Consider the following 23,391-nt stretch of genomic DNA (forward strand, 5'->3'; position numbering starts at 1 on the left):
ATAGCACATATCGCTGCCTTTCTTATCAAATTTTCATAGATTTTCTTGCGTAGATGTTTCGTCCTTGGCTATTTGCCCTTAGAACCATCTCCAGAGCTTTACATGTTTTTGTTTGTTGTTGTTGTTTTAGTTTTTCATCAGTTTCATTGGAGAAGGATCAGTGGATCTTCTCATGCTGTCAGGCTAGAATTTCCTGTCTCTAACTTCTTTATTCTGGAACAACCTTAAAGAGGCTGCTAGAGAGCTCCTGGACCAAGGCAATCAAATACTGTTTTGGCCCAATCTAGTTTCCTAATTAACTGAACATAAGCCTTAATACGGTACCTCTTCCAGCAAAGCTACCTGTTCGACTGCTGGGTGTTCGGATTCCTGATTCCGTGTACTCCATAGCTGAGATGATAATTACTCAAGCCCCTCTCTCTCTGGTCTCCCTGCCTGTCTGTTTGCTCTCCCCTAATTTATTCTGCACACATCAGTCAGAGTGGTTTTTAGAAAGAACAGATTTGGTTACGACCTTACACCGCTTAAATGTTTGATTGGTTTCCCATCTTACACTAAAGTTCAAAATCCTTACCGTGTACTACAAGACCCCATTTATTTCTTCCATTTCCTCCTGTGCCCCTTTCTCTCTGTGCCCCACTTCCTGCTGCTTTTCTCCCCCCATCCCACACCAGCACATACTCTAGTCTCACAACTAGCTTTTCCACTTTCTCTTGCGCCCTTCCCTTGCTGTGTTCTATTTCAGGCCCTTTGCACCCAGAGTTCTCTTTGCCTTAAGCTTCTCTTAACTTCTGATTCAGTCTTGCTTGAATGTCACCTCCTCTGAGGAGGCTTCCCTCACCTCCCAGAATAGCTCAGGTTCTCCTGCTCTGATGGCATTCTGACACACCATATTTCCTAGAATGTGTGTTTTTGATCAACTGATTACTAGGATGGTTATTTAGCCTACGTCTTCCCTGTAGAACACGAACTCGTGAAAGCAGGGATCCTGTCTGTCTTGACCACTCTATGCCCAGTGCCCCTGGCACAGGGTAGGGACTCCATAAATACTGTTGAGTGTGGGAATGAATGCTGTATGGGGGCGGAGGATGCCAGGTATGGGAGGGTGGTCCTGGGGCTTGACGTAGAGCTTGATAGGGGACCAGGAGAAAAGTTCAGAAGAACGCTCCTTGACTGCAACCTGGTCTTATCCAGGGTCTTCTACCCTTGACACTGTGGTCCCTGAGCCTGCTTTAACTCAGATTTGGAATCGTGAGGTGGGGAATATAGATTGAGACAGTAATGATTTTTATTAAAAAAAAAAGTAAACAACAACTATAATTGCTACTTTTAAGTGTGCTCTTTGTGACAGACATAAATTATTTCAAAGCAATCTGTATTAATTTCAGGCAGTAGGCACTTTTATTTCCATTGGGTAAATAAACTAAACTTTGGAGACATTAAGTGCCTGGCTCAAAGACACATGATGAGTAGAGATTCAAACGCGTGTCTGTTAGGCACCAGCAGTCAAATTCTTAACCTCTGTTCTGTATTGCCAAGGGATTCTAGAGTTCTGTAAGTGATTTCTTGCTGTCTGACGGTCTCCTGAAACTTATGTGAACTTTCATCTGAAGTGCCTTTTGAAACTTCTACCTGTAAGTGCCTCATGAGAGGGAGGTTTTCTTTTCATCTCTTATCATGAGATCATTGAAAACTGAAATCTCTTCGAAGCTTTCTGTGTTTGAGTAGCCTTTCTTACTCTAGACTTTCTTGATTTTACACGGACGTTATCAGGAAGCCAAACACAACAAAAACAGTAGGAAAAGCCCCTTGACTGTGCTAATAAGGCAGCACGTAAACAAAGGTGGAAGAGAACACTCAGGGGTTTTGTCTCCTCTAAGCCCTATTTAAACTTACTACCTCTAAAACCTTTTAAGTTGGGAAAATGCTTCTCAGAGGTCTTAGAACCCAAAGGAGGGTAGGTTTGAAACCCTATCTACAGGATGAGGTTTTGGGGAGATAATCAGTGAAAGCACAGACTTAAATTAATAAATGAGAGGGTTGGGGCACCTGGGTGGCTCTCAGTTGGTTAAGCGTCCGACGTCGGCTCAGGTCATGATCTCGTGGTTCATGGGTTCCAGCCCCGCGTCGGGCTCTGTGCCGACAGCTCGGAGCCTGGAGCCTCCTTCGGATTCTGTGTCTCCCTCTCTCTCTGGCTTGCCATGCTCGCGGGCTCTGTCTTTCTCAAAAATAAATTAAAAAAAAGAGGCTTCTTTTCTTAGCAACGTGGTAAGTGCCTTGAAGTCCTCACATTCTAGAATCCTTGCTAACTGGTCACTGAGAGAAATTCCTCGGATAGATCTTTAAATTAAAAAGCCAAAATTAAAACACCGGGTAAAGTCTTTCTGCCGCCAAAAGTGTTCAAAACTTGACTTAGTTGAAGATGTCTGATCCTTGTTTAAACTTCACCCTAATTACAGACACTTTTAAAGTGTATGCGTGCCAGTGCTTAACATATTTATTCATTCATTTGTATGCATAAAAATAGAAACAAAAATGGCGCATCATCTCACTTTCCAGAAGACTTCTGTTGTTGTTTTTTTTCTAAATTAGACTAATATACATACCTGGTAATAAAACGTAAACCATCCAGGAAGATATAAAAAATAAAAGCATCTTCCCACCATCACCCAGTCTCTCCACCAGGTCACCCCATTATTTTTCTTCTGCATCTCTCCAGAAAAACTGTGTGTACCTGTGTAACAAAATATATTCTTGCGAAAAATAGACCAAAAATATATAAACGTATATGTGCAAATGTATGTACAAAGTATACACACGTAAGAAAAAATATATTCCTTTGAAAATCAAAATATATAAATATATTTGTACAAATATATGTGTGAGACATATACATAGACATGCCACATTCTTTTAAATTTTGCTTTTTCATTTTTAAAATGCCTTGGCGATCGTATAAACCAGTAAATAGAGGCCAACTGTGTTTTTAAAATTTTTAACTATTTTTCGACATGATTACAAGCTTATAGGAAAGTTGAAACTAATATACCGACATATGAAGCAAATCACAACTTTTTCCCTGAATGGTTTGAGAATAAGTTACTGACCTGATGCCTCCGTCACAACTGAATACTCTAGAGTATGTTTTCCTGCAAAGATGCTTCCCTACATAACCATGATACAGTGAGTGATCAAAATCAGAAAAGTAGTATCAGCATTAATTACTTTTGTCAGATGATTCCGGTTTTGTCTGTTGCTCAACCATGGCTTTAATAGCAGGAGGACCCAGTTCAGAATCACAGGGTGCGGTTAGCTGTCGTGTCTCTGTAATCTGCTTCAGTCCGGAGCATGCCTCTTGCATTTTGTGACTGTTACACTTGACAATTGCAGGCCAGCTCTTGGGTAAAATGCCCTCCATGTGGGTTTGTGTGTGATGTCTCTTTGTGATTAGACTCTGGCTCCGCATCTTTGGCAGGAAGGATGCACCGTGTGTGTGTGTGTGTGTGTGTGTGTGTGTGTGTGTGTGTGTGTGTGTGTGTGTGATTGCTGATGATGTTTGCTTTATCGCTTGATTAGAGTGGTGTTTGCCAGGCTTCCCCTCTTTGAAGTTACTCCTCTTTCTCTTTGTAATTAATAAGTATTTGTGAGGAGGGACTCTGAAACCGTGTACATATCCCGTTATGCGCTAAACTTTTAATTAATTAATATCTATATGGATGTAGGTTTCTGTGTTTTTCAAGGGGTTGTTACTGCTATTATTTCTTTTGATGCTCAAGTTTTCACGATTTGGCCAGTAGCAGCTGGCTTATGTGTCCCCTCCCCTTTTTAAAAATAAGCTCTACATTCAAGGGGGGGCTTGAACTCACGACCCTGACAACAAGAGTTGCAAGTGCTCCTGCTGAGTCAGTCAGGTACCCCTGGCCAGGTCCTTTTGACACGTCCCAATTATTCTTTAGGCCCTTTTCTTTTGTGGGGAAGCAGGAGACCAGAAGATTTACAAGTTCGTCCTGTGCTTTGCATGCCAGCCCTGGAACCAGCCTTTCATCCAAAGAGCCCTGCTTTCCTAGAGCACAGACTGGTATTTAGAAACCAAGATTTTGGTGATAGATGTGTTCATTGATACCGGGGCACTGCTGTTCGCAAGTCCTCTTAGAGGACAGAGCTACATACGTACGCATTTCCATTTATTTCTGTATCTTTTCGTATGTAAAAAATCTGAATTTGTATCAATAGCTCCAGTTCAGCACAGCACCAGAGGGTGCTGAGAGATTTTACATCTCTCCCTTTTTGTGTGTGTACCTCCTTTATCCAAGAGTGAGAAATCCGGCCTCGATTGTTAATATGTTTATTTATTTGGTTAATTCCCCGGTGTATTCACTTGCTCATGCTGCTGCCCACCCGCTCTCTGTCCCCATCCTCTTATCACCCTGCTTGGGATCTGACGCCTCCTGTTGGGCTGCCCCATCGTGACTTTTCAACTCACTCTGTGTGGGCTCTGACCCTGTGCCAGGCCACTTCTCCAGGGGTGGGGGTGGGAGGGGCTTGACTCCCCTTGCTGGGCCATCCCCTTCAACCCCACCACGGGTGTCTTCCTCGTTCTGCTCAGGCTCTGATTGCATGCGCCAGGTCACCCCTTCAGGAATACCCTCCTTACTTTGTTTGGGCTCTGATGTCTCATGTCAGGCCGCCCTCGCCTCCCGCGCGGTCTCCCTCCTCTCTCCACCTGACCCCGACTCCTCACACCAGGCACCCCCTCCTCATGGCTACCCTCCTCACCGCACATGGAATCTGACACTTTGCACTGAGCAGCTCTCCTCCACAGACACCCTCTTCACCCCGCTTGGGGCCACCATGGTACCACTCCTCCCACCAAACTGCTGTTAGGACCAAAAAGAACGTGGGGGTAATTCTATTTCTCCAGTTCTTTCATATTTGAGAGTGTCTGCCTGCTGTTTTCATATTTCAGCAACATCTTGGCTGGATAAAATATTTTTGGGGTTTCGCTTTTCCCCCTTTAGAACTTTCTAGACATTGCTCCATTGTCTCCTGGCGTTAGGTTTCTGTGAAGAGGTCTGAGGTCAGCCTAAACGATGTTCTATCCTCTTGCTCTTCCCCCAAGAGATTTTTATATTTCTGCCCGTCGGGGGGGGGGGGGTTCAGTAAGGAAACAGAAATCCCACCAAGTATCGTAACAGAGTTTATCCCAGAGGATTGCGAAGTCCTCTGTCATCTGAAGTGGCATCTCTACCTGAAGCGGCAGGTAGAGAACACGAAGATGTCACGGAGGTAACAATCACAAGAGGCAGCCACTACCCTCTGGACTGACTGGGAGACCAAAGGGAAGAACTTGGCAGTGTTAAAACAGAGCTTTGAGGGGAACCTCAGACCTCGGGGGGAGGGGGCTTTGGCAGTCTGGTGCTCATGTTTCTGGAGTGGCGGGTGGGGAGAAATGAGGCTGGTTTTATGAATTTGAAAAATTGCAAAGCAGACCCGGTGGCTTGTGGAAGAAACAGCTGGGATGTAGCAGCGGTGGGTGGTGCTGACAGGAGGAAGCACTCCAGGAGAAGACGGTGAGAAGCAGACAGCACAGTGCAGCAGGAAGTGGACAGGTGGGAAGTAGTTACCCCCTAGCCTTTCAGTCTCCTCACATCATTCCCTATTGGCAGAACCTGCCCCAGCTGGCAAAGGAGAAATGTGGTTTGCAGGGTCCCAACTGCATCATCACAGCGCTGAATATGGGGACTGGCCTTGAGGTTGAGACACGATAGCTTAATAACTGGAACAGCACTTTAATTAGAATATTCATTGATCTTGAGTGCTTCCAATCAATTTTTTCCCTGGAGCCTAGTATACTCTTAGTCTTCATATGCTACCCAGCCTTTTCAGGGAAATTCTCTTGTGTCCTTTAAAAAAATTTTTTTTCTACTGTTTGTTTATTTTTGAGAGAGAGAGAGAGAGCAAGAGGGCAAGAGGGCAAGGGGCAGAGAGAGACAGAGGCAGAGAGCAGGCTCCAGGCTCTGAGCAGAGCCTGATGCGGAGCTTGAACCCACGAATCGTGAGATCGTGACCTGAGCCGAAGTTGGATACTTAACCAACTGAGCCACCCAGGCACCCCTCTTGTGTCCTCTATTTTTGCAAATATTTTCTATTTAATTTATTGGGTGCTCAACCTCAGAATTACCAATTTTCCTTTGATTGGGTTATCTTTGTCTTCCATAACTGTTAGCTTTTTCTCTAATTGCTTTAATCTCTGAGTTTTTCTTCCCCATCCTCCATGCTTTTCTTTCTTTTTTTCTTTTTCTTTAATATTTTTTTCAATTTGTTTAAATTCAAGTTAGTTATCCTAAGTTTAGTATTGATTTCAGGAGCAGAACCCTGTGATTCATCACTTACATATGACACCCAGTGCTCATCCTAACAAGTATCCTCCTTAATGCCCATCCCCCTTCTGGCTGATCCCCCCCCCCCCCATCCTCCCTTCCAGCAACTCTCAGTTTGTTCTCTGTATTTAAGCGTCTCTTATAAAAAAAAGTCTCTTATGGTTTGCCTCCCTTTCTGTTTTTGTCTTATTTTTCCTTCCCTTTCCCTGTATTCATCTGTTGTGTTTCTTAAGCTCCACAAATGAGTGAAATCATATATTTCTTTCTCTGACTTATTTCACTTAGCATGATACACTATAGTTCCATCTACGTTGTTGCAAATGGCAAGATTTCATTTTTTTAATTGCTGAGTAATATTCCATTATATATATGTACCACATCTTCTTTATCCATTCATCAGTTGATGGACATTGAGCTCTTTCCATCCTTTGGCTATTGTCGATAGTGCTGCTATAAACACTGGGGTGCATGTGCTCCTTTGAATCAGCATTTTTGTATCCTTTGGTTAAATACCTAGTAGTGCGATTGCTGGGCTGTAGGGTAGTCCTATTAAACTTTTTGAGGAAACTCCCTACTGTTTTCCAGAGTGGCTGCTCCAGTTTGTATTTCCACCAACAGTGCAAAAGTATTCCCCTTTTTTCCACATCCTTGCTAACATTTGTTGTTTCCTGAGTTGTTAATTTTAGCCATTCTGACAGGTGTGAGGTGGTATCTCATTTTGGTTTTGGTTTGTATTTCCTGGATAATGAGTGATGTTGAGCATCTTATGTGTCTGTTAGCCATCTGGATGTCATCTTTGGAAAAGTGTCTATTCATGTGTTCTGCCCATTTCTTCACTAGATTATTGTTTTTTTGGGTGTTGAGTTTGCAAATGACATATCAGATAAAGGGTCAGTGTCCAAAAACCTCCATACTTTTCTTAGGCGTTGTCTCTATGTCAGTAATGTAGTGTTTTTTTTTTTTAAATTTTTTTAACGTTTATTTATTTTTGAGACAGAGAGAGACCGAGCATGAACGGGGGAGGGGCAGAGAGAGAGGGAGACAGAGAATCGGAAGCAGGCTCCAGGCTCTGAGCCATCAGCCCAGAGCCCGTCGCGGGGCTCGAACTCACGGACCGCGAGATCGTGACCTGAGCCGAAGTCGGACGCTTAACCGACTGAGTCAGCCAGGCGCCCCAGTGTACTTTTTAATAATAGCGATTCTATTCCTTGCTGTTTCTGTTGAATATATCATCTCCACTGTGATCTTATATGGTCCTCAATTTGTTTCCTTAATCTTTCTTCCCCTGTAACCTTCCTTTATTTTAATGCATGCTTTTAGTAAGTGCTTCTAAAGAGTGAAACTGTTTTGAGGAGTTTCATCCTACTTTTTGAGTAATGTTCTGTTCTAGGTTGGGGTTTTGGTCCCTTCTTTGCATTTGGTTTCATTTATATACCTATGCTACACTTTGCATGTGTGGTTGCTATGCCGTTGATTTGGGTGGCTAAGTCCCGACATTATATTTGTCCGACATGATGGCAGCTGACTGTATTCTTCATCATGATTCTGTTTTCAAAAAGGGAAATTACGATTTTCATCCCAAACTATATATATTCACTCATTTCTTCATCTCTTAATTCTCTTTTGTCTCTCTCCATCCCTACCTCCTTAATACCTCTCACTCTTCTTTGTTCCCAGATTCTGTTTTCCTCTCTCACTTTTTCCTCTTTCTTCCTCACCTTTCCAAGTATATTTTCTGCCAGTTTTCTTCCTTACCAAAAACCTAAGTTTCCTAGGTCAATAATTTATATAAGGACAAGCATAGGCTTGTTTGTGAAGTCAGCGTGTACAGGTTTTTTTAAAAGGCGTTGTAAGGAATTGATGACTTTTTGGCCATATCCAGAGATACAGAAGCCCTACCACAGATGACACAAAATCTCCAAGATGTCCATAAAGAAACGGGAGGCACATGTTAAAGTAAGATAAAGTAATATCATATTAGAGGTTTTGTGTCTTAAGTCCCCACCGGTCTAACTTGCAAACTTGGCAGGAACTTGGCTGAAGATGCTTGGGGCATTTTTTCCCCCCTCCTCCTTATCCAAATCCAAATGCAAATCCAAATCCAGAATCTTACCATGCTCTGGCCTGTAAGGACAGGGAACTGTTGTAAGGAGAGTGCCTGAGCCTAAATGAGGGACGCATGATGGATAGACTGGGTCCTTACTGCTCCAGACACATGGAAGGAGGAAGTGGAGCAGGACAGCCATCACCATGGTCTTTTGGTACTCACTGACCCAGCCCGGTAGGGAACTTGGGTCAGTCAGTCTGACTCAGGGGAGAAGTAAAGTAGGTTGGAAAAGAAGATGTCAAGGGTAGTCTTGAATGCATCTCTTTCCTTAGAGCCCCACGGTCCTTGTGTGATCAGACTAATAAAATACTGTAATATGGACTCCTTATTAGCCTTTGACTATATGGCCACTGAGCCACACACAAATCTGCCTCTTATCGATAAGAGTGGGGAGTTGAGAGAAATGGCCTCCATTTTTATTATGAAGCCGTAGTAATTAAGATAAGGTAGGGGTGTTAACGTGATAGACCTTCAGGCCAATAGAAGGCAACAGAAAGCCCAGGAAAAGAAACATACGTGTACGGAAAACTTCATACACGAAAGTGACAACAGCGAAGACCATTAGGGAAAAGTGCGGAAAACTAATTTTCCATATACCACTTAGATCCTTACCTTACACTGGATCCAAAAAAAATGAAGTCCAGGTAGATTACTGCTCTGTGAAAAACGTAACTTTAAAACTTGTAGTAGAAAAACTAAGGAGTGGGGGTCTTGGAGTAGAGATGGATTTCTTCTAAATAAGAGTTGGAAAACCACAACTCTATGCCCTAAGCAAATTTGTTTTTTATGTTTTTAAAAATGTTTATTTCTTAGAGACAGAATCTGCAGCAGCCTCTACACTGACGGCAGAGAGCTCGATGTGGGGCTCGAAATCATGAACCGTGAGATCATGACCTGAGCCAAAGTCGGTCACGCAACTCACTGAGCCACCCAGGCGCCCCCCCACCCCCACCCCCCCAAGCAAGTTTAAAGGACAAATCACAGCCAGAGACACCAGGGGACCCCTTTGCAGACTTCTGGAAATCTCTCTGTGCAGCCAGCCTTCTTCTCTGGTGTTCTTGTCCCATAAATTTGAACTGTGGTGGTCTCCTGGATGCCAGCTTTTTTTTTTTTTTTTTCCCTCAGCCTGGACTATTGGACTCTCTTTGGGTCTCACCTCCCTGTATTTGGAGTTGGGATCCGACCCCAGGCAGTAAGCTGGGCAGTCAGAGTATATCCCAGTTCATCTCTGCCTCTTGGGAATCATCCTCTTGCGTGACCTTTTCTTCATTATTTTACCTACTTTTGTCTGGTGTTCTAGTGATTTAAGCGGGGAGGGGAGTAAATCCGGTCTCTCTCCTTCTGCCACGGCCAGAAGTGGAAGTAACCCTCCTGTCATTTTTGTAAAGTTTGAAAAGCAGAACAGTGATACAGATAGATACACAGACACAAACACATTTAATGGGAAAAAAAATGAAACCGCATAAAAAATGCCTAGGGCAGCTAAACATCAAATTTGAGAGAACAGTGTCTTAGAGGGAGAGGTGGGAGAAGGCTACTCTGAAATTAAGGTGACAGACAATAACGGCAGAACTTTAGGATTCTTTGAAGCTTCCTAGGAGGTCCGTGGAAGTCCACCATGTAATTCTGTGTAGTTTCTGTGCGCGTGAAGTCTAAGAAAAATGGAAAGGTATACCAAAGGGAGACTAAGTACAGAATGTTAGTTCCAGAGCATTCCAGAGAGATGAAGAAGTGAAAGAGAGTAGTAACTGTGTCTGGAAGCTACCTAAGCCAGAAGGCGCCGTTGGTGGGGACAAAATCGCAGCCACGGAGCTGGTGCATCTCTTTTCCTCACCAGCCGGGTCTCCGGAAGGCCTGTGATTTCCCTGCTGGTGCTTTCCTCCTGGTACTTTTCTGTGATGAAACCCTTCAAAATCTCAGCTTCCACGAACACCACGTTGCTGAGTCACCCATCCACTCACCTCTGGGTCGCTCCCCCTCGCTCCCGAAGACTTGAGCTCTTGGGTCGTCGTCACGTTCTCTGTTATCCATCCCCCCGGATGGCCTCTCTCCGACTTTGGCCTCTGGGTTTCTCGCACCACTTTCCTCCAGTGAGCGTCTCCTGCTTGGAGCTTCGCGGTGGCCTCTTGACTGGTTTCCCTGCGTCATCATCATCATCACACCCCTCACCCCGCTCCAGTCTGTTCTTCGCACGGTAGCCGGCAGAGTGCCCTTTTATTTATTTTTTTTTTTAATTTTTTTTTTCAACGTTTATTTATTTTTGGGACAGAGAGAGACAGAGCATGAACAGGGGAGGGGCAGAGAGGGAAACATAGAATCGGAAACAGGCTCCAGGCTCTGAGCCATCAGCCCAGAGCCTGACGCGGGGCTCGAACTCACGGACCGCGAGATCGTGACCTGGCTGAAGCCGGATGCTTAACTGACTGCGCCACCCAGGCGCCCCAGAGTGCCCTTTTAATACAAGGTCGTGTCCTTTCTCTGCTCCAGATCCTCTGGTGACTCCTGTCCCTGCCCGCCACTTGGGCCTCCTCGACCCCCCTGGAACCTGCTTGGCGTGCCCCTGCCTCGGTTGTATCCACTGCCCCCTCTGCCTCGAGTGTTTCTCCTGCAGCTACCCACGTGGCGAGTTCCTTTCCTCAGCTTCTGTGGCACCTTCTCCTCAACTGTCCCCTTCTTCACGAGCCTACCCCTGACTGCTTTATTTAAAACTGTACTCACATCCCCACAGATCTTTCCGTCTCTTCCTCTGCTTTCTTTCCTTCTCTCTGCCACCTATCGGTATGCTATAATTTATGTATTTACTTTGTTTATTGTCTGTCTCTCTCCACGGGAATATAAGGTCCTTGAGGACAGGGATTTTTATGTTTTACTTATTGCCGTAATACAAGTGTCTACAGGTGCCTGGGTGGCTCAGTCGGTTAAGCATCTGACTTCGGCCCAGGTCGTGATCTCGCGGCTCGCGTGTTCGAACTGACGGCTCAGAGCCCGGAGCCTGCTTCGGATTCTGTGTTTCCCTGTCTCTCTGCCCTTACCCTGCTCGCACGCGCTCGCTTTCTCTCTTTCTCTCTCAAAAATAAACATTAAAAAGAATATAAGTGTCTAGAACAAGGGCCTGGCACAGAGAAGGTGCCGTTAGTGGCTTTGGGGATCCCTGTTGCCCCCGTTTTGGGCTTTGAGTATCAGCTTTGTGGGGTCCTGAGATCCCAGCTGTGTGACTCCTTCCATTCTCAAGGGTCTCTCCGTGACCCCTCTGCTTCTCCTGGGGATGCACAAACCATTTGGTTGCTCCCGTGCCACGAGGGGACACAGCAACACTTCAAGGCTGTCTGAGGCTCCATCTGCTGAGGTGCTCCACGAAACTCTCCTTGCTGGGCTCTTGTCTTTTCTGGGGCACAGTTGTGGCTCTCAGATCCCACAGCTCTGCCTGGACGTTCTATTGCCTTTGGCTCAGGGAACAAGGACTTTCTCTCTGGGACCCTGTTGACATCTTTTCAACATTTTCCCGTGCTTTTCTCCCCCCCTTTCTGGATCTCGCTTTTTCCCTTCCCTCCCCCGGGCTGGAGACTTTTTTCCCTGGTGTGGCGAGGAGGGCCGTCTTGCTTTGGCTCATCTCTCCTGTCCAAGTTGTGAATCCGTCCCATTTTTCTAAGGGCCTGGGCTTTTGAAATCTAAAACTAGGAGGACGGGCCCTTTCTTTCTGCACTGGGCTCTCCCCTTCTCTTTGCTGAGTAGATGCTCACTGGTAATAACCGGGATGCTTTTCTGGAAAGAAGGGGCGTGGGAGAAAGGAAAGGCTAGGGCAGGGGAAATTGTCAAGTATTTAAAAAAATACAGTCCCGCCATGTGACGATAATACCGACAACAATAATGTCATTAACGTTGTTCACCGGAGTCGTCCGAGTGCTGTCTGTATGACGCCTCCATTAACCATCACAACGACTCCATGGGTATATGTTCTCATGCCCCCCCCCCCTTTTTTTTTTCCCCCGTAAAGGCAAGTTGAAGTCTAGTGAGGGAAAGGGATTTGCTCAGGTCCCACATTTGGCAAATAACGGACCTGGGCTTCGGAAGCAAGCCTGCTGTGCAGAAGGCTGTGCTTAGCCACTAACCTCCTGGCCCCTTGGCACCCCGCCCCTCTCCCCCCACCGGAGCCTCGGGACGCTGGGCCATGGAGATGGGGGGTCGGTTGATTCTTCCACGCTCCTGGCACTCATCCAGCAAGAATGGCGCTGGCCTTTCTCTTCCCTCCCTGGCCGGGCAGACGGGTCTCTCCGTGGTGCTCCTGTTGTCAGCCTCTTCCTGGAAAGCTGGCGTCCCTCTCTGCTTCAGGCCCACGTCATTTCCCGGGAGGTGTCCAGTCCTTCTTCCCTCCTCCCCCCTCCCGCCCCCGCTCCCTGCTTCCCCTTCCCCCCCTCCCTCCACCTTCCCTCCTTCTTCCCTTTCTCCCTTGGGTTTGGCCTTACAAATAAAACATAAATTTAGCTCGTACCACAAAAAGGGAAGAAGAAGCGATAAGTATAAGCAGCACACAGTTTAAAAGTAAACACCCTCCCATTGGGGCCACAGGCTTTGCAGGGAGGGTACCGAAGGTCTTGAGGTCTCTGGGCTCTCCTTCTCCACCACCCAGTGAGGCTGAACAGAGACCTCCTGGCCTCTACCCGCAAACAGCAGTGCCTTTTCCAACAAGCAGAAGGCCTGGGGCTTCAAGAGGCCCTCCCAGCTCCATACTATCTCTGTTGTCAAGGGCTGGTCCTTTGGGTAAACAGGCTGACTCTCAAAATCTCCAGTATCAGACTCTGTATCAGTCTCCAGTATCAGTATGACTTGGCTCATCTAGCTAGCTCAGGTCAAGACTCCTAGGGGGCAGTGGGGAGGGAGGGGAGGAGACTTGGGACATGGGGTGGGGGACTGTGAGAGGGCTCTGGGCAGCCGACCAAGGGTGCCGTGTGTGTCTCTGCAGGTGAGGACTCCATCAGCACCCTGGGCCTGATCCTTGGCGTGGGGCTCTCGCTGCTGCTCGTGTCCGTCCTGGGCTACAGCCTGGCCAAGTGGTACCAGCGTGGGTACTGCTGGGAGGGTGAGTGAGCGCCGGACCCTGCCATCCCAGCCCCTCCTCTCCTGTCGCAGTGGGCAACCTCGGGTGCGGCTGCACACCCTTCAGCGTGGCATCATGCAAAGATATTTCCTGTGGTGGCTGCAGTAGTTGAAGACTTGAGTGGGAGTGGCTGAGTGCTTGAGGAGTGGGGTGTGGGGTACTGGGCTTTTATTGAGGGAGTGAGGGCTCCTCCTACCCAGCTGGTAGCTGCCTTTCTTTTCCCTCAGAGCCCACAGGAGTCCATCCCCAAGGCCCGTGTGGGGCCCGAGGCCAGGGGCCCCACTCGGGCTCCTTGTGTCTCTTTTCCCCTGCCCGTGGGTCCTGGGCACCCCCCTCCCAAGTTTGCTTCAGCTTCCTTGGGAGTCTCCTGGAATTTGCTGCGGGACTCCCAGCTCTGAGCCACACCTGTGCCTCCCACAGGACCAGGGAGAGTTGGCAGGGCATGCGGGAATCCCCAGAGGGAGAGAACATTTCTCAGGTCTGCAGTGGATGCCCACAGCATCCAAAAATGTTTGTTGGGCACCTGCTATGTGCCAACGCGCTTTCGCCCAATACGACTTTCTTTAAAATTCCATGTAAGGATGGGATTCTTAGTCTCTGGTTTTTATAGACGAGGCTGGAGGGCCGAAGTCACAGGGTTAGAGACAGGCGTAGTCCAGGTTCAAGCCCAGCTCTCCTCCTTTTGGACTCTAAGCTAGGACTGTCTCTTTCCCAGGGTAATCAGTACCGGTAATGGAGGGGGGGGATGCCTAGCGGCAGGATCTGCCCCCCAAAACTGGTGGTTCTGTCTGGGCAGATGGGGTGCACCAGTGGGCGTGGGGCAGGCAGTAGACAGTGAAGCAGCGTGGGGCCTTCCCACAGCATCCTGAGGTCCAGCCCAGCCGCCCCCCTCCTCCCAGATGGGGTGAGGGAGCACCAGATGTTCTCAGACAGCTGATGGGCAGGTCTCCCTGGAGGTACTAACTCTCTCTTTTCTGACTGTCTTCCTAGGGCCTAATTTTGTCTTCAACTTGTATCAGATCTGGTAAGTAGATCCACGGCAGGGGTGGGGTTAGGTACGGAGCCAAAACTTATGGTTTCTCTTCCTTGTCCCTTCCCCATCCCCCTAAGCACACCAGGGAAAAGGAAGGAGCCAGGGTCTGTTTACAAAGTGTCACGAATGAAAACTTGAACTTGGACCGGATTATGTAAGACCATGCTGATGGTGACCCTCTTAGTATTTACCCCTCCCCCCCCCCCGGCAGGGACCAGTCATCCATTCCTTCATTCACTCATCATTTATTCAGGAAGGATCTATTGTCACAGGGGCTGTGGAGTTAGTGTCTAGGGGTACAGTGAGTGTGGTCTCTTGTCTTCAGCCATTTCACTGCTGGTGGTGGACACAGGCCTGACTACAAATCAGATAACCTCGGGCACAGTGTGACGTCAAAGGAAAGGAACAAATGAAGACCACCAGGGATTTAGGGAGTGGGGGTCAGAAAGTCCTCCCGAGCCGTCTTGTCCACTCTCTGCCACAGGGCAGGCCTCCTCCTCCTCTGGCCCCAAGTAATGGTCCTACTCCTGTTCTGGAACACAAGTCAGTCTGGGAGTCACTGCCAGAAAGTTCTTCCCATGCGCTGGTCTAGGGAGTTGTGGTCCCAAGGAGAGATCAGCTTCTCAGCCCCCCAAACCCGATGGGATCATCTTTCTTAGGAACCTGAAGGAGCCGGAGGCGGGTCCACCCTTCACCATCAGTGGCCACGTCAGCAGTTCAGATGGCGGCTACGTGAAGTTCTCCGACAGGCTAGTCTGATGGGGGAGTGTCAGCCTCTGGAGCCCTGGAGAGGCGAGTGGAAGGTTGGCGAGCTCCTGGGTGAATCTCCTGTCCTGGTCAGGTCCACAGATGGTCGAGACACCCAAGCACTGCTCGGAAATCAAGAGGTGATTCTCTTCATCCCTCCCCACTTCTTGAGGGGTGGGGTCTCTGGGAGGTGACCTCAGGAACCGAGGCCTAGCGTCACACTGTCCCCACCACCTGCCAACACCAGACAACTCCTTTCCACCTGTGCATTCAACCCGTGTCCTGCCTTCCCTTCCTGGGGAGGTTCTGTTTCTAATCAGATGGCAGCTTCTAGAGTAGGCTTTCTATCTCAACTCTTTGCTCTGAGCCAGAGGTTCTAGATGGTCACTCTTTCCAAGAAGCATCGCTCCAGAGTGTCATTTCTGAACTGAATGCCTAGGAGCCATCTCTGCTTCGTAGCTGGCTGGCCCTTGGGTCACATCTTCCCTCCGCCTGCCTTCAAGCCCCTCCCCCTCCACATCGCAGTTGCTTTTTCCCATCCACCTTCTCCCTCGAGTAGTTCCTCATGGACCCTCCCCCACTTTTTCTCTCAGCTTCTCTTCCTGCCTGGGAAAAACCTCGCCTGATGCAGTGGTTTAGAGGAATTGTTTCCAAGCCTCATCTCTTTGTTGCTCTCCCTTTGCTTTTTCTGCAGGAGGAGGCTCCTGGCTCAGCACCTGCTCCTCCGGGGTCCCCGGGCTACTTTCACCCTCCTAGGTCTTCAGGGTCCGCCCTGGTCCCTTGCTGTGGACAGTGAGGAGTCACTCTGGGTGCACCTGGGAGAACCCCCAAGAGGGGTCTGGGCTCTGGAGACAGTCTGGTAGAGTAGCAGTGGCTTTCTCATATAAACCAAAATGGCAGCCATTGCCTAAGAGTAAAGACTCCTTCCTAGGTGTCCCTGGGGTTCCTGAGCCTGTGGAGGGGTTCCAGGTGTCCTGGAGAACAAAGGCCTCCCAGTTCAGCCCTGTGTGACCAGGGCCTGCAGACCCAGAAGGGTGCTGTGCATGGGGCGTCCCCAGTCACTTCCCCTTAAAGGGCTGACTCCAGAGGCCGGAAAACCAGTCAGATCTTCAATAGGCAAAGTCATGTGGGAGTGGAGGTGATTCCAGATACTGTTTTTAACCTTCCTACCATAAACCAACTTCCTCTAAGAGCTGAAGGCTGAGCTTGGCCTTTGCCCTGCCCTTCCCCGCTCTGTGCTCGGTTCTGGTGCTTTTCAACCCTCCCATGCCCCTGTCCGCCACCTGGGTCTGTTTTCCCTGCTGCTGACCAGCCGCCGTGCCTCCCAAATAATTTGGAGGTCGCTACTTAAAATAGTCTAGAAACATGATCTTACTTGATTTTCTAGGCTCCTGCAATGGGTGGGCATGCGTTGGCGGTGGAGAACTCTCCCTGTGTTCTGCATTTCCTGTGCAAGGCTTGACCTGTGATGGGGAGGGCAGACCAGAAATGGTAGGAGTCGGGGAGGAAACCAGGCGAGGCTAAAAAAAAAACAAACAAACAAAAAACCCAGCTAATGCGCGAGGGAAGTCACGAACCAAGTGTAGGCTGATGGACGGTAGAGCTGTCTGCCTTGGGAGTCGTTACTTGTTCCTCTGGTCTGTGCCCTGCTCGACCTGAGGTGGAGGCTGCCCTGGGGTGTCTTCTTAGTAGGCCTTTAATGCAGAGTCGTTCAATCCAGAGAGACTGAGCTCCTGGGGCAGCTGTGGACAGAGCAGAGCCTGAGAGAGGCCCTGCCAGTGCTGAAACCTGAGTGAAAACAACCTGCCGACGTCCCAGGACCAAGGCCAATACGATGCCGGAGCCCAGGACAGTGATAGGCGAGGAGGAGAGAAGTCATATTATTCGTCTTCCTGTGCTTGCTTCCTCAGGGCATGGTTTCTTTCTTGCTTTGGGTTCTAGCCGATTGAGAAAGAAGGAAGGAAGGAGAGGAGGCATTACCAGCCCCTGTGCCCTCCCTCCTTGCTGGGATCCGAGGGCCATTCTCTCAGCGTAGCCAAGCTCTGACTTCGTAAACCAAATCTCTAGATTTGGAGGTCTTCATCTGGGCCCCAACTCTCTTATCCCTGAGTTGGTGAGAGTCGGGCAGAGCCTTCACAGGCTTTCTATCCCTCTCTCCCTTGAGGGCTTTATTGGGAGAGCGGTGGGAGAGCGGTGGGAGAGCGGTGAGGAGGTTTGGATGGGCTGACTTTGACATCCTTCTTGGGTTTCAGTTCTGAGGCTGGGCCCCATTCCTGAACTCCTGGGGCGTCCAGCCTCAAAAACACTCTCGACAATGCCCTGCTCGGCATGGATCCTGGGTCTGCAGCCCGTACAGGTCCCTGAATGTGCTCAGGGCCTCAGCAACTTCAGCAACTTTGGGGAAACATGAAAGGTTGGGGCCCGGGGCCCAGGCGGTCCTGCCCCAGGTTTGGTGGCTTCAGGTAGGGAGGCAGGAGCAGCTGCTGAGGGCTGGGAGAACGGAGGGTATTTCCCATCCTTGGGAGCGGAACTGAGACTGGGCCACTTCCTCTTTTAGGGTCCTCTGACGTGCTCCCTGTCCCCTCTGCCTCCTTCTTGTTTTCCTGACTTCCGCAGTCCTCTGGGCTAACACAGCTTTAGCCTTGACCCCGGGCCTCACCCAAGGATTTGACCTGAATTTTTTGAGAGCCCTGAAGTGGCGGCTTCCAGCATATTCAGGAACGATTAGGGAACAGATGCCTGGAAACCTGGCTACTGGTCCGGGTGGGCTGGGCACTCAGACCCATGGGCCTGCCGGGGCCTCCCCCACAGCCTCCTCTTCCTCTTGACGATCCTTTCTGCTAGCCCCAAGAGCCAGGATGCAGTCAGGAGAGCCAGCAGTTCTATGGGCTGGCCATTCCCGGTCCCTCTGCCACCCTGTTCCTCTTTAGTGCCTTTGCCAGGGCTTCCGGAAATGTCTTCTCCCTCCCTGCGACCCCCTCCTAGCCACAGCTAGTCTCCAGGGTTGCCTCAAGTGTCCTCTTCCCTGTGGCTTCCTTCAGGATTCCCGGCTCATTGTCACCCGTTAGATCCTGATGGGAGGTGGCCATGTGTCCTCCATTTGTGCTGTTCCCCAACCAGGGTGAGCCCTTTGTGGGCAGGGTTATTGTCCCATAGGTCTTTAGTAACTGCCAGAAACAGGCCACGTAGGAAGTGCTCCAGAATACAGTAGGCACCCCCCAGCGTGGCTCCGGAGGGCTGCCTTGTCCTAGAGAAAGACGCCCAGTGACCGGAAGAGCCACACCGCTTGCACAGCACAATGTGCAGACAACAAATTATCTTCACGCGCGTCGCTGCGACTTAAACCCTGTGGCATCCTTGTGACGTGGGGAGTCTAGTAGTGGCCGCATGTTGCCTCTGGTGACACTGAGGCTCAGAGAGCTAGCCTGCCTTACCTGAGGCTGCACAGCTGCTGACTGTCCGGGAGCCTGAGTAGAGTTTGAGGCCTCACAGATGGAGCCTGACCCACAGGCTTAGTGGGCTGACGAATGAACACTGTCGAACAGGGTCCAGCCCTGGCCTGCCCTGCCGTGCTGGGTGGGGCCCCGGGCTCGTCACTTCACCATGGATCTGTGTCTCTGCATCTGGAAATCAAGGGATCGGACTATTTCTCTAAGGCTCTGCTCTCTTACCTGAAGGAGCAAAAGGATCGTCTGTTTTTGTTGTTGCTTTTCTCTCTGTGTTGTGTCTAGCGTGAGACCTGGCACATAGTAGGTGTTCAATAAACAAAAGATGCAAATACAGAGTATATAGTTCTGATTTTCTAACTTAGGAGGTGGGCGGTAAAACATGACTCATGTAGCCCCTTTAGACTCCAGTGGTCTAGGATCCAAAATATTACTCAGCCTCTGACCAGCATCTAAGACTGGACCATTCCTAACCGAAACTTCTTTATCAGCAAACTAACATTTGCTGAGCACCTGTGAGGGCGGGCAGGGGCTCTGTACGCACAATCTCCCTTCATCCTCACAGGGGAGGGAACAGAGGATCAGGGTCTGGTGAAAGGATTTGCTTAAGGCCAGGCAAGAATGTATTTTCTTTATAATCCTTTGTCAGCCACCTTGAGCCTCCGTCCAAGCTGGCAGCTTCCCTGAGTCCCTGGTCCCCCAGGAAGCAGGCCCCTCCCACTAGCTTCTGATCTCTTTCCCGGGTCCTCTGGTGTGGTGAGAAAGGGCCCTGTCCTCAGCTCTGAGCTTCTCATTGACCCATTCCTTAGTTTTCCTTTTATTTTTTCTTACACCCCACCCCCCCCCCCCCAGCCTCCAAATCATCAAATTCTGCCCCTTCTTTATGCCAGCTCTGTTTTCACTTCCCCACTGGTGGGTCTTGTTGTCTTCTCAAATTTAATTACAAATACTCTCTGGCTTCCTTAACTGAATCATTGACTATTCCCTTCTATTCATTCATTCACACAGCTTCTCTAATAGGCCAGGAACTGTGTGCCAGGCACCGTGGGGGTCTCCCAGTCTCTCTTGAGACTAACTGAGCTCCCCTCCTGTTTGATGGGTACTTTGCCGCAGGCAAAATTCAGGCCTGACACCTTTTCTGAATTTTCTGTGGCAGCTTGCATGGCTCTGGCCATAGCCAGGAATGTCTCAGGAAATCGTAGGGAATGTTGCTCAATCTTTTCGGGGAACCTTGGGCTTTGCTTGATTCCCCAGTCCAGCTTTGGGTGCTCTAAAAACCAAGGCTTTTGATTTTCTTTGCTCGTCCTCAGTCACGTGCAACCCTGTGGCCGTGATCAGGTCCAGATCTGGACCCAGAGCACACACGAATGGTGACTTCGTCTGTTTAAGGGCTACCTTAAGGAAGGGTCGAAACCAGGAAGAGGTGGGCAGGTGAGGAGGGGTCTCGACTCCCCTCTAGGTTCTCTCTCAGTCGTACTGATCTTGCCTCCATGCCAGTGGCCACGCGGGGCCAGCTTCTGTGGTGCTCTCTCTCTGCCCCAGTGGTACGAGAACCTCAAAGTGGGGGCACACAGGAGTATCATTACCATATTTAAAAAACTGCTTAGTGATCAAAAGCTGTCTAGAAGCAGTGGTATTTAAGCAGATCTGGTACAAAACAGGAAGCCAGTGGCCTGGTGAATTCTCACATTTGGGGACCAGAAGTGAAAATGTTCTGTCTGCCCAGAGTAGCAAACAGGCCAACAAAACAACAGGTGGGGCGGCGCTGGATGTCAAGGCCTTGGTGGGCTCTCTGTCTCCTGGATTTTTCCCTGCAGAGCCGTGTGTGTGTGTGGTGGGGGGGGGGGTATCTCCCTACTCCCCAAAGCCTAGGATAAGGCTTTTCATATATAAGCTGGGAGCCTTTGGGAGGGAGATGGGTGGAAAATGTAAGAAGCCTCCAGTTTCATTGTAGCCCCAGTAGCTGGTGGGCCCCAGGTGCCATCGGACCTGAGGACGGTGAGTTCCTTCCAGCTGTGAGGCTCTTGCAGAGCGTGGGTGACTTCAGTGCCACGGTGCTGGGGGAGGGGAGCAGGGGAGGAGGTAGGTGGAGACACCTGTGCGTGTGCGTGCGTGCATGCTGCAGAGATGACTTAGCCAAGGAGGAGAAGGATCTCCATTATCGCCCGCTGTATTCCCAGAGGGCCAGCCCGTGGCAGGTGCTCAGTGAGTGTTAGCTGAAGGAGTGAATGACTGCATGCTGAATATCGTCACGGTCCTTTGCCTTGCCTCCTGACCACATCCCCTTGCATTAGGCTTCCTGTTGGGTCTGTAGCCCCGAGTTCCTACAGTACCTGAGGGCCATAGGGTGCAAATTGCAGGGAAGGGCATAATCATGGTATGATGTGACTAAGCTAAGGGGACAACAGGCCTGAAAACAAAATTTAAATCACATTTATGTGTATCGCCTGCTTTTTCTTGGGCTCAGTCTAGTGTGTCCCAAGGAACCACACAGCTTTAGGTTACGTTCCCAGCATTGCCATGATAGGTTTGGACATCAGACATCTTCACCGTCTGTCATGTGCTTTTCCTTGTGAGGAAATCCGTGCGTTTGTGCATTTGTTATTCATCAAATTGACTGAGCACCTAGGCATCGGCGGGGTGTGAAGGATACAGAGATGTTTCTGCTCTCTAGAGCTCTTAGTGAAACGTGTGCTAAATGTAGTGGTATATTATGCCCGGGGCACAAAAGAGAGACGTCAGAGCGAAGCATACTCTCTGCATTTGGCTGGGGAGACTGAGGGCCCCGCGTTGATACGACGTGACCTAGCTGGGTGATCCGAGAACCCAGGTCTCCTGAGTTCCGGGCCAGCCCAGTGTTCTTTCCACTTGGTGGCTCTGTGGCCTGTTCCTCTTTGTGGGCCATCTCCAGACTGACAGCCTTGCCATGGAAACTTGGCTGTGGTCCTGTCCATTAGTCTGAGGGACTGGTGGACGCTCCCTCCGTGTGAGGGTCCTATTTCCTTCGCTCCAGTGCATTGTGCCCTCAGCACCTGTTAGACGACATGTGTCGTCTCTTGGCCCCAGGTTTGAACTGTGGGCTCGGATCTTATAATCTCAAGTTTTGGGAGAGTCTCCCAACCTCATTTTGCAAAATTTAATAAATCTCATTTTACTGCTTTTAATTCAGTCCAAAAAATGTGCGTTGAACACACTAGCTGGGCCAAACACCCCCCTCTGTGACCCCCATGAACGTCTCCATCACAGGTCAGGCAGCAGGTGCCTCTGTGCTGTGCCTCCCATCCTTGGATACACCTCTGATTCCAGCCGGTTGTCAATGGGCTACAACTTTGTGCCGACACGTCTCGTCTCCAGTGTCCGTTACACGTCACTTGCTCTCTGCCCTGGCTCCTCGTGTTCTGGGGGAGCCCAGACAGCCCCACGCACCAGCAGCTTGAGAGCGCAGCACCTCTGGCGGAAGCCTCGACCAGTGCAGGAGCTCAGGACTTCTGTCAATGCTCAGGGGACAACTGGAAGACGCTTCTACACTCTTTAAGGAACATTCCAGTGGGATCAAGGCCAGGACAGCCAGTTTGGTGGCATGTCCTTGTTTTGGCTTTTTCTTCTCCTGGTTTCTCGGTCTCTTGTTCCCTGTGATCACCTTCCAAAGAAACTACGTGCCCACAGTCGTTGAATCAAGGTTCTGCTTCTGGAGGGACAGTCTAGGCTAAGACCATACTTACCACCTTCCATTGTACGTTTGCCCTTAATCATTTACTTGCTCATTCATTCTGCAAATATGGATGTCTGCTGTGTGCTCTTAGTTGTGGGACTGTGGGAGTGAGCAAAAGAGAGGAGGTCTCTGTCTTCATAGATCTTTCTCAGGAGAGACAGGCTGTGAGCAAATAAACACATAAATAGGTCATATAATTTCAGGTTATAAGTGTTCTGGAGGAAAAAAGCTAGGGGTAGGGAGGGGTGGAAGGGAGATGGGGAGGAAACTTGGATAGGGGTTCAGCAGAGACCTCCCCAAGGAGGCTGTGTTTGAGAAGACACTCGAATAAATGACCTGAGATGGAGATTAGCTAAAAGCAGGATGGGCAAGAGAGAGAGTGCAGGAGGTGGTGTCGGGGAGCTGGCAGATACCAACTCATTTGGACTTTGCCTCTCCTTTGGCCCAAGAGCAAAGGGGAGGGCTTTTAACAGGGCAGTTGTATTTTATAAGGATCATGCTGGCTGCCGTACTAGACTACGCATGTGGTACGAATCCCACCATTGGAGGCTAAGGCAGCAGGCGTGGAAGCAGAGGGACGGTAAGGGAATGAACTGTGGTCCCGGTGAGACGTGGTAATGGATTTGACCAGGAAGGTAGTGTGGGGTTGGGGACCAGCGATTAGACTGACCACATATCTGGAAGGTAGGGCTGCTCAGACCTAACTGATGGATTAGATACGGAGTGTGAAGGAATGACTCCTGGTTTTTGTCCTGAACAACTGGGTGAGTGGTGGCATCGTTACTCAGGAGGGGAAGATGGGAAAGATTGAGCGTGTGAGGGAATCCGACCTTCTTTTGTGGACATTACAATTTTGAGGTGCATGCCAGAC

At 49.4% G+C, this 23,391-nt stretch overlaps 2 protein-coding genes across 2 annotated transcripts in view; one reads left to right on the forward strand and one right to left on the reverse strand.

Annotated features, from left to right (window-relative positions):
* The window catches only part of IL10RA (interleukin 10 receptor subunit alpha), a 95,925-nt gene that overhangs the window by 56,663 nt on the left and 15,871 nt on the right, over nucleotides 1–23,391 (reverse strand). The window lies entirely within an intron of this gene.
* SMIM35 (small integral membrane protein 35) lies at nucleotides 13,383–19,144 on the forward strand. The gene is given in 4 exon segments (XM_025928900.2): nucleotides 13,383–13,424; nucleotides 13,426–13,564; nucleotides 14,573–14,606; nucleotides 15,275–19,144. Coding segments are annotated over 4 exon segments (315 nt in total). The 3' UTR covers nucleotides 15,375–19,144.

This window comes from Puma concolor, chromosome D1 (genome assembly GCF_028749965.1).
Source record: "Puma concolor isolate L17-30 chromosome D1, mPumCon1.1.hap2, whole genome shotgun sequence".
Taxonomy (NCBI): Eukaryota; Metazoa; Chordata; class Mammalia; order Carnivora; family Felidae; genus Puma; species Puma concolor.